Consider the following 17,408-nt stretch of genomic DNA (forward strand, 5'->3'; position numbering starts at 1 on the left):
GTCAGTGTGCTTGGCTCTGGAAGAGCTCAGAAGACACTGGGGCTGCTCCTGGGGAGAAGGCAGGACAAACAGCCCACGGACATACAGTGTGGAAACGGAGATCTGAAGAGCACCCAGGGCGCAGAGTACGGAGGTTATCTGCTCCTCTTGGAGCATGTCCCAGACAGGCAGCATTCATGGAGAGACCCCTTGGGGAACAAAGAAACTGGCAGGTACCATTTCACGCCCCACCCCTCAGCATAAGCACAGGGCCACCTGCAGGAACCAGCATAGTACTGACACTTGCTACCTAACTTGCTTACACCCAAGCTCTCCCACAGCCCCACACTCTAGAAGAAACGCCCTTCCCAGTCACGCTTCCCTCAGCTCCAGGTCTGCAGGCCCCCTCCCCCAGAAGACCGGCCCGAACCCTTGCTAACACTGCATCTCCCGACCCAGGAGTTCCGCAGAGCCTCAGTTCTGCCAACAGTGGTGACAGGTCTCACTTCACACACAGACCAGAGCACACCTAGTTAAAATGTGCCACATTCAGGCCAGGGACGGAACTGTGCCCACAACAGGCAAAGAGAGCGTCTGCAGATGCCTGGCCTGAAGGATAAAGTGGCCAGGGCACCACAGCAGAGCACACACAGCACACACAGCAGAGCACACACAGCACACACGGAGACACTCCCAGAAGCGCCAGGCCCTGGGGAACAGGGGACACCACATGGCAGGGCACTAGAGCACCTCTTCCTCATAAGGCAGTTACCCTTAAGAACAGGAGACGCAGCCGACCTTCCTAACACACACAGACAGGCACAGAGACTTGGACAAAATAAGAAGACAGAGGAATTTGCCCCAAATGAAAGAACAGGACGAGGCCCCGACCAGAGATCTAAGTGAAACAGATACAAGTAACATGCCCGATGGAGAATTTTTTAAAAAGATTCATTTATTTTAGAGAGACAGTGTGATCAGGGGTAGGGGCAGTGGGGGAGAGAGAGAGAGAGAGAATTCCAAGCAGACTCCACACCGAGCATGGAGCCCAACGAGGGACTTGATCCCATGACCTCGAGGCCACAACCCAAGCAGAAACCAAGAGTCAGATGCTCAACTGACTGAGCCATCCAGGCGGCCCCTGAGGGAGAATTTAAAGCAATGACCACAAGGATACTCAATGGACTTGAGAAAAGAGTGGAAGGCATCAGTGAGACCATGAACACAGAGATAAGGAATAACAAAGCAAAGATAAAGGTCTCAATAAACAAAATGAGAAACACACTTGATGGAATGAAAAGCAGGCTGAAATAAGCAGAGAAATGAATTAGCGACCTAGAAGAGTAATGGAAAATAATCAAGATGAACAAAAGAGAGAAAAAAGAATTATGCAAAATGAGAACAGACTAGGGAACTCAGTGACTCCATCAAACGTAGTAACATTCATATTATAGGAGTCCAGAAGAAGAATAAAGAGAAAAGGGGGCAGAGAATTTCTTTGAAGAAATAGTGGCTGAAAACTTCCTTAACCTGGGGAAGGAAACAGATATCTAGATCCAGGTGGCACAGAGAACCCCTAACAAAATTAACAAAAGCAGATCCACATCAAGACACATTGTAGGGGCGCCTGGGTGGCTCAGTCAGTTAAGCATCCGACTCTTGGTTTTGGCTCAGGTCATGATCTCAGGGTCGTGAGGTCGAGCCCCACGTCAGGCTCTGCACTCTGCAGAGTCTGCTTGTCCTCCTCCCTCCCCCTCAAATAAATAAATAAAATCTTTAAAAAAAGACATATTGTAATTAAGATGGCAAAATATGGTGATAAAGAAAAAATATTAAAAGCAGCAAGACAAAAGATGAAAGTTACATACAAAGGGAACCCCATAAGGCTATCAGTGGATTTTTCAGCAGAAACTTTATAAGCCAGAAAGGAATGGTATGATATATTCAAAATGCTGAATGGGAAAAACCCGCAGCCAAGAATATTCTATCCAGCAAGGCTATCAGTCAGAATAGAAGGAGAAATAATGAGGTTCCCAGACAAAAACAAAGGAGTTCATGATTACTATTAACCCAGCCCTGTGAGAAATATTAAAGGGGACTCGAAGTGGAAAGGAGAGACCAAAAGCGACAGTATAAAGGTAGGAAACACCGAAGCAGTAAAAATGAGTATTTCTGTAAGAAATCAGTCAAGGAACTCACAAAATAAAAGGATGTAAAATATGACAGCCTACACTTAAAATGTGGGGAGAGAGGAACAAAGAACGGGTTCAAAGTTAGAAGACCATCAACTTATATAGACTGCTATATGCAGAAGAGGTTATTTATATACAAACATAATGGTAACCACAAATCAAAAACCACTAACAAGTATGCAAAGAATAAAGAGAAAGAAATCCAAGTATACCACTAAAGAAAATCAGCAAACCATGAAAGACAAAAAAGGGATTAGAGAAAATCTTCAGAAACAACCACAAAACAAGTAATAAAATGGCAATAAATACATATGTGTTAATAATTACTCTGAATGTAAATGGACTAAATGCTCCAATCAAAAGACACAGGGTGACAGAATGGATTAAAAAAAACAAGACCCATCTATATGCTACCTACAAGAGACTCATTTGAGACCTACGATACTGTGGATTGAAAGTGAGCAGACAGAGAAACATTTATCATGCAAATGGCTGGCAAAAGAAAGCCAGAGAAGCAATACTTATATTGGACAAACTGGACTTTAAAACAAAGACTAACAAGAGACAAAGAAGGACACTAAATAATCATAAAGGGGATAACCCAAAAAGAAGAAAAACAATTGTAAATATTTATGCAGCCAGCATGGGAACACCCAAATACACCAAAGAGTTAGTAAGAAACATAAATGAACTAATTAATAATAGTAGAAGATGTTAACATCCCACTTACATCAATGGACAGATCATCTAAACAGAAAATAAGGAAACAATGGCTTTGAGTGACACACTGGACCAGATGGACTTAACAGATATATTCAGAACATTCCATCCAAAGACAGAATACACATTTTTTTTTTAAACTGTGCATGGAACATTCTCCAGAATAGATCACATATTGGGCCACAAAACATGCCTCAACAAATTCAAAAAGATCAAAGTCATACCATGCATCTTTTCTGACCACAACGCTATGGAACTAGAAGTCAACCACAAGAAAAAATCTGGAAAGAGCACAAATACATGGAGGTCAAATAACATGTTACTAAACAATGAATGGGTCAACCAGGAAATCAAAGAAATAAAAAAGTACATGGAAACAAATGAAAATGAAAACACAATGATTCAATACCTCTGGGATGCAGCAGAAGCAGTTCTAAGAGGGAAGTTTATAGCAATACAGGCCGACCTCAAGAAACAAGAAAAATCACAAATAAACAACCTGACCTTATACCTAAGGACCTGGAAAAAGAACAATAAACAAAACCTAAAGCCAACAGAAGGAAAGAAATAATAAAGATCAGAGCAGAAACAAATGATATAGAAACTAAAGAAACAACAGAACAGATGGATGGAAACCAGAAGCTGATTCTTTGAAAAAACCAATATAAAAAGAAAAGAGAAAGGACCCAAATAAATAAAATCACAAATAAAAGAGGGGAAATAACAACAAACACTACAGAAATACAATTATAAGAGAATATTATGAAAAACTATATGCCAACAAATTGGACAACCTAGAAGAACATTCCTAGAAACATATAAATGACCAAACCTGAAATAGCTTGAAGAAATAGAAAATGTGAACAGACCAATTATCAGCAAAGAAACTGAATCATAATAAAAAAAAATACCAATAAACAAAAGTCCAGGACCAGACGGCTGCACAGGTCTTCTCAAACTATTCCAAAAAAAAAAAAAAAAAAAAAAACGAAGAAGGAAAACTTCCAAATTCATCCTATGAAGCCAGTATTTCCCCCTGAGACCAAAACCAGATAAAGATACCACAAAAAAAGAGAACTACAGTGCAGTATCTTTGATGAACACAGATGCAAAAATCCTCAAAAAAAACACTAGCAAACCAAATTCAACAATACATTAAAAAAATCCTTCACCACAATCAAGTGGGACTTATTCTTGGGTTGCAAGGGTGGTTCTATATTTGCAAATCAATCAATGTGATACATCACATCAATAAGAGAAAAGAACCATGTGATCATTTCAATAGATGCAAGAAAAGTACTTGCCAAGGTACAACATCCATTCATGATAAAAATCCTCAACAAAGTAGGTTTACAAAGAACACCTCAACATACTAAAGGCCGTATATGAAAACCCACAGCTAACAGCATCCTCAGTAGGGAAGAGCCTTTCCCCTAAGGTCGGGACCAAGACAAGGATGTCTACTGTGACCACTTTTATTCAACATGGTATCGGAAGCCCTAGCCACATGCAGTCAGACACCAAAAAGAAATAAAAGGCATCCAAATTAGCAAGGAAGAAGTAAAACTTTCACTGTTTGCAGATGACACGATACTATATGTAGAAAACCTGAAAGACTCCACCAAAAAACTGCTAGGACTGATAAATGAATTCAGTAAAGTCACAGGATACAAAATCAACATAGAGAAATCTGTTGCATTTCTATACACCAATAATGAAGCAGCAGAAAGAAAACAATCCCATCAAAAATAGTAAGATAACTAGGAATAAACTTAACCAAAGAGGTGAAAGACCTGTACCTGAAAACTATAAAAAACATTGATGAAAGAAATTCAAGACAACACAAAGAAATGGAAAGACATTCCATGCTCATGGATTGGAAGAACAAATATTGTCAAAATGTCTATACTACCCAAAACAGTCTACACAATTAATGCAATCCCTAATCAAAGTACCAACAGCATTTTTCACAGAACTAGAACAAATAATACTACATTTGTATGGAACCATAAAAGACCCCGAATAGCCAAAACAATCCGAAAAAGAAAAGCCAAAGGGGGAGGCATCATAATTGCAGGCTTCAAATTATATTACAAAGATGTACTGGACCACTTTCTAACACCATACACAAAATAAATTCAAAATGGATTAAAGACTTAAATGTGAGACCTGAAACCATATGAATCCTAGAATAGAGTACAGGCAGTAACTTCTCTGACATCATCTGTAGCAACTTTTTTCTAGATAGGTCCCCCAGAGGCAAGGGAAAGAGAAGCAAAAATAAACTATTGAGACTACACCCCCCCAAAAAAAATCTTTATCAGAGTGATGGAAACAATTAATAAAACTGAAAAACTACTGAATGGGAGAAGATATTTGAGAAGATGTATGGGGGGGGAAGAGAATGTGTGAGAGGGCACGTGGAAGGGAGGGGCAGAGGGAGAGAGAATCTCATGCAGATTACCCACTGAGCATGGAGCTCAACTCGGGGCTTGATATCATGACCCTGAGATCATGACCTGAGCTGAAATCAAGAGTTGGACACTTAACCGACTGAGCCACCCAAGCGCCCTGCAAATGATGTATCTGATAAAGGGTTAGTATCCAAAATATATAAAGAACTTATAAAACTCAACACCCAAAAAACAAATAATCCAACTAAAGATGGGCAGAAGACATGAATAGACATATCTCCAAAGAAGACATCCAGATGGCCAACAGACACATGAAAAGATGCTCATCATCACTTATAATCAGGGAAATGGAAATCAAAAATACAATGAGATATCACTTCACACCTGTCAGAATGGCTAAAATAAAAAAACACAAGAAACAACAGGTGTTGGCAAGGATGTAGAAAAAAGGAATCCTCATGCACTGTTGCTGAGAATGCAAACAGGTGCAGCCACTGTAAAAAAACCAGTATGGAGGTTCCTCAAAAGGTTAAAAATAGAACTATGCTATGATCCAGCAATTGCACTACTAGGTATTTACCCAAAGAATACAAACAAACAAAAAACAAATTCAAAGGGATACATGCACCCTTATGTTTATAGCAGCATTATTTACAACAGCCAAGATATGAAGCAGCCCAAGTGTCCATTAATTAGTGAATGGATAGAGGAGATGTGGTATAATATATATACATACACACACACACACACACACACACACACACAATGGACTATTACTCAGCCACAAGAAATAATGAAATCTTGCCATTTGCAATGATATGGATGGAGCTAGAGAGTATTATGCTAAGTGAAGTGAGTGACTCAGAGAAAGACAAATACCATATGATTTCACTCATGTGTGGAATTTAAGAAACAAATGAACAAAGGGAAAAAAAGGAGACAAATCAAGAAACAGATTCTTAATTATAGAGAACAAACTGATGGTTACCAGAGGGGAGGGAGTGGGTTAAATAGGTGACAGGGATTAAGGTATGTACTTGTCATGATGAGCACTGTGTGATTAAAATAAAAACTTAAGACCATTCTATCTCCACTGAAATGTCTTGGTATTACTGTAAAAAAAAGAAAGCAATTATTCATAAATATTAGGGTTTATTTCTTGACTCAACACTATTTTACTGATCTATATGTTTATCCTTATGTCTGTATCACGACATCTTAATTACTGTAGCTTTGTATTGAGTTTTGAAATTAAGGAACGTCAGTCCTTTAATTTCATTGTTCTTTTTCAAGATTATTTTTACTACTCTTCGTCTCCTGCACTTCCATGTGCACTTAAGAACAAGCCTGTCAATTTCTATAAAAAAAGGCAGCTGGGATTTTGACAGGGACTGCACTGAACTGGCAGATCAATTCAGGAAGTACTGCCATTGTAATATTAGGTCTTCCAATCCATGAACCAGAGATGTCTGTTGACCTAGGTCTTGAATTTCCTTCAATGGTGTTTTGTAGTTTTCAATGTATGAGTCTTGAACCTCTTTTATTAATTTTTACTTCTAAGTATTTTATTCTTTGTGATGCTATTCGAAATGGAATTTTTTAAATTTCATTTTTGGATTATTCATTGCTAATGTGTAGAAATACAGTTGAGTGTGTATATTGATTTGTATCATGCCATCTTGCTGAACTCGTTTCTTAGTTCTAATAGAGTTTTTTTTTTTTTTTGGTGTGTGTATTCCTTAAAATTGTCCATATAGAGGACTATGTCACCTGCAAATATAAATAGTATTACTTCTTTTCCAATATGGATGCCTTTTATTTCATTTTCTTGCCTAAGTGCCCTGGCAAGATAAGTGGTGAAGGCAGACTACTCTGTCTTGTTCCTGATCTTAGGGGGAAAGCATTCCTTCTTTCACTGCTATGTATGATGTTAGTTCTGAGTTTTCATAAATGCAAGTTTTATATAAATGCCCTTTAGCAGGCTGAGAAAATTCTCTTCTGTATATTCAAGAATTAACTTTACCCAAAGAGAGGTCTGGCCTTTGCCCTCAGCTTCTGGAAGGTAATCTTCATGTTTACCTTGTAAGGTAAGGAGTGTCCTTGTTTGCCTTAGGGCCTTGGGTCACACTGTAACAATATGATTTAGGGTGGGGGCTTTGGTCACACAGTATGAGTAGACCTCTGGAGAATGGAGACTGAGACCAAGCACGTGATTAATCAGTCAGGCCTATGTAATGGGGCCCTAATACAAACTGAACAGTGGGGTTTAGGTGAGCTTCCCTGGTTGGCAATACTCCAGGAAGGACTGCCACATATCAATGCTGGGAAACTAATGTGTTCCACGTTTGGTACTTAACTGGATTCCACCCTATGTTTCTCTTCCCTTGGCTGATTTAAATCTGAACCCTTTTGCTGTAGTAAACCATAACTGTGAGTATAACAGCTTTCAGTGAGGTCTATGAGTAATTCTAGCAGACCTGAGGGTGGTTTGGGGGAAGCCCCTGAACTTATAGGTGGTCTCAGAAGTAAGGGTAGTCTTACATGGACTACTGTGGTCTCCCTAACTCTGCAGGTGTTACAACTCTTTGCACCTTTTATTCCTACTTTCTTGAGTGCCTTTACCATGAGAATGTACTAGGTTTTGTCAAATGCTTTTTCTGTGTCTGAGATGATCATGTGCGTTTTTCCTCTAGTCTATTAATACATTGAATACATGGATTGATTTTCGTATGTTGAACCAACTTTGCATTCCTGAGATAAATCCCACTTGGTCATGGTGTATAATCCTTTTTATATGCTGCTAGGTTCAGCCAGTACTTTACTGTGGGTTGGTCCACCCATATTCATAAGGGATACTGGTCTCTAGTTTTCTTTTCCAGTGATGTTATTAGAATATACTTGCCTCATAGGATGAGTTGGGGAGTGTTCCCTCTTCTATCTTTTGGAAGAGTTTGCAAAGGTTTGGTGTTGATTCCTCTTTATATGTTTGGTAGAATTTACCAGTGAAGTCATTTAGGCCTCGACTTTTCTTTGTGGAAAGTTTTCTGATTACTAATTCAAGGTCTTCGTTATACTTCTATTCAGATTCTTCTTGAATTATTTCTGTATTTTGTCTTTCTAGGAATGTGTCCATTTCATCTATATCATCTAATTTCTTGGCATACAAGCATTCACAGTATTCCCTTATAATCCTTTTAATTTCTGGAAGGTCAGCAGTGATGTCTCTCATTTCATTCCTGATTTTAATCACTGGAGTCTTTTTCTTTTTCTTTATTGGTTTAGCTAAAGTTTTGTCAATTTTATTTAACTTTTCAAAGAACCAAGGTTTAGTTTCATTTGTTTTCTCTATTGCTTTCTACATAACAACTGACTCTGGCAAACACAAATGAAAATGTACATTCTGAAAATAACATTAAATCTGCATCATGTTGAAGTTGGTAAAGAGTGTTTTTCAATGCTTTTTAAAATAATTTTTTACCAAAAATGTATCATGACTGTCTTATAGAAGGGTAATGTGCCTACAGAGATTTGGGAGTATATTTCAGATTCATCCCACCTTCTTCCTGAACACCCAAAGCCCATGAGAAAATCCAGCCAACGCCTGTGTTCTGTGACATGCCTATCTGTGGGTGACAAACTGAGGCATCTGGCTCTAGGTTTACCTGAATGGTTGAACATCTTGACGCTGTTTTTAGAGAAGACTAATGCATGTCCCATCCAGAGCCTGGGGATAGAACGTTAACCCGGGTTGCTTAGGAAGAGCCTTTGAATTTTAGCTCCAGCCTCTTAAGAGTACACACCAAGCACAACATAAACATTATTTTAAACCACCATAGAAATATGGCTAAATTGGAAAAAAGGAAATCAGACATTTTGTTTTAGCAAAGTAATATACTCACCGTTCATTATCCAAGGCATATCAAAGATCACCATTTTTGCTGAAAGACAAAAAAAAAAAAAAAATTCATTGAATGTGATTTAGTACCACTACAGTAATATCACTTATACCTGGTCTAGAAAAAGCTGGTGATCTAAACCTAACTAAAAACTGAGCTAGCTGACTCTGTTCTAATTCAGTGAAGTTTGAGTGGTGCTCGAACCAAATTAACTTCTCACACTGATGAGGGGCCCACCCAGGGCAGCTTTTTGGAAATGACCACTGCATTATCACTCTCCTTTGGCAAATAGCCTGTTCTTTTGTTCATTTATTGCTTTTGCTGTTTGCAGAAAGGTACGAAAGAAAATAGTTAAATGGGTGAGTGGAATCTTTGGATGTGGCATGTCATATTAGTGTTGAAGTCCAGTGAACTTTAAAATGATTTCAATGTCTATATGTTAATTAATTGAATTTAAATAAAAAAATGATTTCAATGTCTAATTTATTGGTTTTGCTAAGTTTCTAGAGATTATATTGTTAAACCACTCACACATTTTCCCTTCACCCTAACTTTAATACACCATTATGTTTTAAGAAACAGAATTTATACTTTTCTTCATATTATAACCCCAGCAAGCCAGTAATTCCCAAGTATACAAAAGTATTATTTGCATATTTAGATGAAGACTTGAATAGCCCTATTAACAATTATGAGAAAGAACCAGAAATCAAAAAGGGAAGTTTTGATATCCAATTCATTGTTCTATTACAAATGAATCAAAATATAATTTCATGTGAGAAACAAGGTATCTTCACAGAGGTAGCCTGGTGCTTAATACCGCAGTTTTCATCTGTGATATTGCCCAAAAAGATGTGGACTTAAGGTTTTACGAAATAATGGTTGTGTTTCATGACAGATTTTGAAGCATAATCAGATTCTACAAAACTTAATGTCTGCAAAACTACATTATGTAGGCAGAATAGATACACATTACCTCTAGTTAATCAGAATGAATAGTATTCCAATTCATGGTTTATATAGAACCATGAATTTATTAATAGTTCTCTCAAAAGAATCTTAGATATGTTTTATAAGGTAATAATGATATTTATATTTATAAATGGCTCTTCACAAACTTTTAGATATTTCAATAAACAAATGGATATTTTATTTTCATTTTATACATAAGAGGAACAACCTAATCATATGGGGTTGAAATTCCCTATTGACCATTTGACTGGTACTAGAAAACTTAATGAATCAGGGTACATGGTGGATCCAGGAAGAATTCAGAAGGAATAGCAGATCCTCCAGGTTTCCCAACCAGACATTCTCTTTACCTAAAAAGTTTCATGAATACTCCCTCTGAAGACATGGGAGCATGGGGTAGCAGTGGCACTGATCCTTGAGATTCACCATGCCTGCTGTCTGTTCCTTACTTCACATGAATAATAACGTGAAAGCATGCCAAAGTTAAGAAGATTTAGGGATTTTAAGCTTTAATATCACCTAAGTCAGAAGTCTCAAAAGACCCTAATTGTGGTATTTCCCAGGTTGTGCCCAGACAGATCTGTGAGTTTCCATTTTCTGATATCCCTGTTGTCTCTCTCCTGCTTTTTTCACTTTTAGTCCACTGGAGTTAAAAATATATGGCTGTTTATGTGGGACAACATCTTGATTTCTCCAGAGGGAAACCATCATATAAATCTAATAAATCAAAAATAAATACGTAAGATTTAGGAGTTCTTCATTCTGGTAATTAATGCAAGAGTCACAACTAAAAATAAACTCTAAATGCCAGACTTAAATGCAGTGTATGCTAGTCCAATTTTTTTTTAAAGATTTTATTTGAAAGAGAGAGAGTGTGTGTGAGAGCACACAAACAGGGGGTAGGGACAGAGGGAGAGGGAGAAGCAGACTCCCCGCTGAGTAGGGAGCCTGATGTGGGACTAGATCCCAGGACCCTGGGATCATGACCTGAGCCAAAGGCAGACGCTTAACCGACTGAGCTACCCAGGTGCCCAAGTCTAACGTTTTCTTAATGACAATTTTAAAATTAACGATTAGTAACACAGTATATTTTATGTATGAGTACTGCTTATCACACAGTATACTTTATCAATACTGCTTATGTGTTTCTTATATGTAAAAAGTTCCATATAATAAATATTATTTTAAATGAGCTTTTTATTTAAAGATGCCTAAAAATGGGATAATCTTCGAAATAAAGGTATGTTTTTATGTACCTGTGTGTGTGTGTGTGTTATAGGATGCCATCTATACAGTTTAGAACTTAAATTCTTAAAACTATAAAGGACGATTATGAAAATTTTCCCGTATATCTACTAGGATATGCGCTTAAACTTCTATGCACACATTTAAGCTCCTCATCAGAAAATAACACTTCAGGTATTAAAGTCTATAGTAATATAACACAATCTGAGCCATTGTTTATAGTTTCTATATTTTGTATTTTTATAAAAGAGTAAGTTACTTACAGAGGTATTTAGGATAATAAACCTTAAAGCAGTTGATGATAAAGCGTACAAAGTCCATGTCCTAAAACAAAGATTATACATTTAAATCTTTAAGACTATCCACAATAGAGAATTTTAAACTGCACATTTCTAAAGGTGATTAACTATTATATCACATAACATAATAATAATAAAAAAAATCTTACTGAATTGGTACCCCTTGGAATAGGGAAATAACATTTAAAATATGGTGCTTGGGGAAAGAAAAGTAGAGAGACAATTCTTTAAAAAATAAGCTCATATATAAATACGTATCTATATTCCCAGGGATTAAGGTTTTAAGTCATTAAGCTACTTATAATAATCAGTCCTAAAATCAGGTAAAAGAAATCAGATGCTTAAACATCATTCCTGTTACCTCAAACTAGTAAGATACTTCAGGCTGCTAAAGTAACATGGCATTATAAAGTGGATCTAAAAGCAATGCCTATAGAGAAATTCTAAAAATCTGTTGAACAATTAAGGAATTATTGAAACAAGTATACAGTTTACAATCTCACTACTTGGAATGATAACACATGTATCAATTCTGGTATATTTGCTTTCTAAACCTAATTTCTATACCTTGTAATAGTTTCAATAAAATATGTTTTATCAATCTTTTACACAACAGCTAATCCAAACATACTGGTGTGCTGTATCTACTTCGCCTCTAGCTTCTTTCCTCTTATTTAGGGACCTCGAATTAGAATTAGAATTTTTTAGTTTATATTCGAGTGTTGTTCATTGACTCCAATTCCTGGGAAACTTTATGAACATAACTGTCTGTTGGTTCTACTGCACTGAACACAGCAACATGAATTTAGGTTATGAGGGTCACTATTCACATGGATCATTTCATTCCATGTTATTCCATGGCCGCAGGCCAACTTACTAATCCTGATCAGCCATCTTATAAGGACTGTAGGATGAAAGATAATCGGGCAAACTTAAATCCATCAATTACTGAAAGGTGAGTTGCCCAGAGATGAGTCTATAAAGTCATTTCTAGGATGTGAGTTGCAGCATCTTTAATTTCAGTAAACTGAAAGTACGCATCCTTAAGTGTGTTAAGTATTTTTTATGGAATAAATCCTAGTATATAATAGTACCTTTATAACTAATCATTATATCCACTGTGTACTGAGTTTAATAATTTGTATTTAAGAGTCAAAGAAATATGTCAAAATAACTAGTTCCATAAAAATTTGGTTACCTAGTATATGATTTGTGGCCCCCAGAGACTTTGCCCAAAAAGTCTTCATCCGATATTCTTGTTTTCGTCTTTTAACTGGATAGCCTTGCTTATAAAATCCCAAGTTACTGCTAATTCAAGTGGATTTGATAGGATACCACTGGTGTTAAGTATATTAGTGGGTACTACATTAAAAAGTTCCATGAAACCTATTGCTCTGCCTTCTGTGAGGATGTCTTCAAGGACTATTTATTATCTTGTAAAATGTCCTCCCTTTGGGGACCCATGAAATACTTTTCTCTCTAGTTCAAGTATCAGGAATGAATATACTTCTCCTAAGACACTGGTTTTAAAGTACGGCCACTGAAATAATTTTAAATGATTCCATTTCTTTCAGGCAGGCAGATGAAAGACTGGACTCCAATCAGTGGCCCAACTCTAACAAATAGCTTTTAATGTTTTTTGCCTTGCAATTCTGCATACTGTTCATAAGCCAACTTAAATCCTTTGTGAATCATGAGGGAGTCATATATAAAAATAACTCAATTAGGATTCAGTATTTTAAAAACATTAATAATGATTTAAATACTTAGTAATGCAAATAAACCTTATTTATAAATTAAAGATAAAGAGAGAGCATATAAGTAGTTTGAAAAAGAATCAGTTCAAGTCGATTCCTTGCCCCTATGTTTGGCAATAAAAAACATTAGCACTTGTTTATGATTCTGGGTTAATAATTAGAAACTGTCATATACAAAGGATGACAGAATTATGATTTATTTTTATGGAATACCTATTTATCTAGGTATTCTGATTTAGACTTTGGGTATAAATCAACTTACTCTGTAATCTACAAGTCACTGAAATGGAAACTAGATTGAAAAAATCCAGGGCAACGGACTCTTAAAATATACACAGAGATAAAGATGAAAATAAAAATGTGTGATCCCACCACCCAAAAAATCCTCTTGTTCTCTCTAGGCTGTTTTTTGTTTGTTTTTTTGATGTCTAAGAGTTCCTTTTTTGGAGGCTAGGTATCACTAGGACATAATCCTGTCGCCTTTTTCATCATTCATTTTTAAAAAAGGTATTTTCCACTATTACTACACTTATTTATAAACACCATTTTATATAGCTACATACACTCTATCAATTAATACACCATAATTTACCATTTGCCCATGCTGACATTTACATTTTTTTCTAAGTTTTCACTATTTTATTTTTTTTTTAATTTTTTCTAAGTTTTCACTATTTTAAATGACACTCTGGAAAAAAAAAAAAAACACTTGACACACAATGCTTTTTTCTGTACTCGGGATTATTTCTTTAAAATAGATTTCCAGAACTTAGTTACCAGGCAAAGAATATAAATACGAACACCTTAAGATTCTTAACATACTTTGCCAAGCGGACTTGCAAAAACGTTTCACCACTGCCCCAGGCAGGTGTGTGAAGGCTGCTTCACTGCGACCAGCAGTAGCTAAGGCTCGAATGTAAGAGACGACAGCTATCGTCGGTGTGCCAAAGGATCCCCATTGCTGCTGAAGGGTCTGGTCTGTAGTTACTAAGGTCACAAGGGCCCGAGTTAAAGACTAGTGGGTTTTACTTATTTTTTAAGCTTGACAAAAATCACCTGAAGAAAGCTGGTTTCCAAAGCTGACCAAATCCAGCAAACAAAAACTCCCAACAGAATGACAAAGTACCATATGGGCAAAAGTCAGGTGAACATCTCACAGCTGCCAAACATGGTATGACTCTAACAGTACTGCAGAGAGCGTGCATTACTTTCCTCAGCCCTTCCTGAGTGCATTTCTCTGTGCCAGGCACGGGGCTAGGTGCGGAGGGGTATTAGTACTGACAGAAGAGTTCCGTGTTACCACAGCTACTCGTCACCCTGCCAGCTTCCATGTCCCACCCTGACACCTTGTGTATCACATGAGGAACATTTCTAGGAAACTCACAGTTTCAATGCCAAATACTGAAGCAAATTTCTTTCTCCGCAAATCCTATTTCATGTCTGACTTGACTCACAATCCACAAGGAAAACAAATCCCAAACAGAACTTGGTCAGCTCAAACGTACAGCAGTATTTGGCTGGGAGGAGTGTCGGGGAGGACATGACAATAAAGAATGCTTGCAAATTAAAGAAATGCTTACTATGCTATTTATTCCAGTTTCTGACAGGTCAAACATCACTGTTACGGGTTTCCCATTTTCTCTTTTAGCATAACGTTCCAACCAGAATGCGATAAGCTTCTTTTTGTCCAACATGGTTTTCTGGTCTTTTACGTGATACTTCACCCTGATCCAGACTTTTAACAGAACACAGGGTAAAAATAAGAAAGGTATCTGTCATTAGAATGTTATTTCACACACAGATCATTCCTTTCCCTTGCCATTTTCCTCACTTGCAATTCATTTTCTTTCTCAGATTAAAAACATCTCTTTCCTTCTTTTAAATAAGAAATAGTGTGCATTTGGGAACTTCCAGAGGAGCAGAAAGGGAAACTCTTTTCCCCCCCTTGGAAAGTAAACACACTTCTCTAGTAAGAGGGAAAAGAAAATACAGGTGAACAAACAGTATCTGGTAATAACCTAACAGGACTCTTCACTGTGCTTGACAAGCCAGCCAGCCAGTGGTCGTGGGAAGCACTGGAACAAACGTGGCGTGCGGAGCAGCAGCCCGGACAGAGGGGCAGAGGCACGAGGGCGGCACGGGCCGGGGCGGGAGCGTGCGCGCGGACAGGGCACCGCCAACCGCTCGGAGCAGGGCAGCCAGGGCAGAAGGTGGCCAGTGCTGAGAGGAGACGCTCAAGAGACAAGGGCTGGGCTGGAAGGGCTCCGATAGATATGTGCACATCCCCTGGGGGCCGTGTGGGGTCATGACCGTTTGTGGGGAGGCAAGGTCCTTGAGATCACCCAAGGGGACTGTATCAGCTGGAAAGTAAAAGCAGCCAAGAAAGGAATGAAGCCTGGGAAGCGCACGTAAGGGACGGGGAATGAGAACAAGGAGAAGAAAGAGAAACGAAGACTGGGAAAGAGAGCCTGCGACAGGAGGAAAAGGCTAGGAGAATACTGTTAAAACAGGAATGGACCACATGCTGCAGACGGAGCTGGCAAGCGCGCGCTCGGGATGGGGCTCTGACACCCCTGCCCAGTCACAGCTTTGGTACAAAGCAAGCTGGATTTTGGACAAAGGGGAGAGAGGAATAATAAGGGAGGCATCAGGGTGGTAGGGATGGTTGTTACTGGTCCTCCTGCTATCACAGATTTCACAAGAAGCTAAGGGGAGAAGACTGGTGGGGGGTGGGGGGACACGGGCACGACAGGGACAGACGTCAAACCTGAAAATCCATTTAGCAACCCTTAGCGACTGTCGAAAAGATTTTCCATGAAAATACTGGGTTGAATTTCAGTATCAGTAAATTAGAAAGAAGATAATGACTCTGAATTACATTATTTTGGCTGTGCTACAGGATGTGGCATTTGCCTTTACCACCTCCTTTATCATAATGCAAACAGTACATACAGTAAGTGTTTGACACTCTGTCAGGATGGCCCTAATGATCCCAACTGTAGGAAACTTGATGTGTGGTACATATGGAGAAGGTGCTGCCTATTATTAAATTCAGTTGAGATAAACGCATCTCAAAATCTTGAAAAGCCAGTACATCAATTAAAATATACTTACACAACTTGTTGCCTTCTTTGTCATAACCGTGCAGATAAATACCACCAATTTCCAATAACCATCTGGGAATGGAGGATTCAGTCAGGTCTAAAAAAGGATAAACCTGATGAGTAATTGTAACTTAGGGGCCTTTTAAAAAGAAAACTTACAATGTAAATGCTAATGTTATATAGTAGATCTAGTATAAAAAAAGATCAGCTTATTCAAGTATCTGGAAAGAACCTCTGGCAATAAAAAAATGGTGTTTCTTACTAAGTAAACAAACTACATAAAGACATGGATGAGAGAAATGGGAAAAAAAATCCATTTCCCTTGACACACTGGCCATTATTATGTGGACACATTTCCATGTTTTGGTTGTGCTTCACATAGTAATTTTCAGCAAATACTACCACGATTGGACAATTTCAAGATAACATGCTAGTAAATATCCACATTACAGCCTCAGGGTTGATTTAAAAATCACTTATGGTTTCTCTAGCAAAATATTTTTCTACAAAGGTTCATATCTAGTAGAGTCTAACACATTTTAAAATCTTGGGGCAAGTGGAAAATACTTGGAAAAAAAAAGCTAGATCTGTTAGCAGGAGGAACAAAACAGGGTCTGTCCAGTCTCTAGTGAGAACACAGCAAGGCAGTAAATGCCAAGGCTTTTGTTTCATTCACCAGTAGTTCCCTGAGAACTTTCAAAGATTCTTTACCTTTCTGCACCCCCCTTTTACCGTTATCTCCGCCCTGTGTCACTGGAAACTAGCAATTCCGTATAAGAAAATACTACTGTTTAGCTTAAAAGTTCATTCTGTACTTAAATGATTTACAT

The 17,408-nt window shown here is 37.9% G+C and overlaps 1 protein-coding gene across 2 annotated transcripts in view; it reads right to left on the reverse strand.

Moving 5' to 3' along the window:
• Positions 1–17,408, reverse strand: part of MOSPD2 (motile sperm domain containing 2) — a 57,998-nt gene that overhangs the window by 22,341 nt on the left and 18,249 nt on the right. For both annotated transcript variants that reach the window (XM_028115071.2, XM_028115070.2), the window contains exons 4-7: positions 16,589–16,675; positions 15,055–15,209; positions 11,682–11,742; positions 9,205–9,243 (exon numbers count right to left, since the gene is read on the reverse strand). In XM_028115071.2, the coding sequence (XP_027970872.1) occupies positions 9,205–9,243; positions 11,682–11,742; positions 15,055–15,209; positions 16,589–16,675 (342 nt within the window). The remainder of the gene's footprint in view (positions 1–9,204; positions 9,244–11,681; positions 11,743–15,054; positions 15,210–16,588; positions 16,676–17,408) is intronic.

This window comes from Eumetopias jubatus, unplaced genomic scaffold (assembly GCF_037043125.1).
Source record: "Eumetopias jubatus isolate StellerSeaLion01/CBP00866 unplaced genomic scaffold, mEumJub1_p1.0 scaffold_11, whole genome shotgun sequence".
NCBI lineage: Eukaryota > Metazoa > Chordata > Mammalia > Carnivora > Otariidae > Eumetopias > Eumetopias jubatus.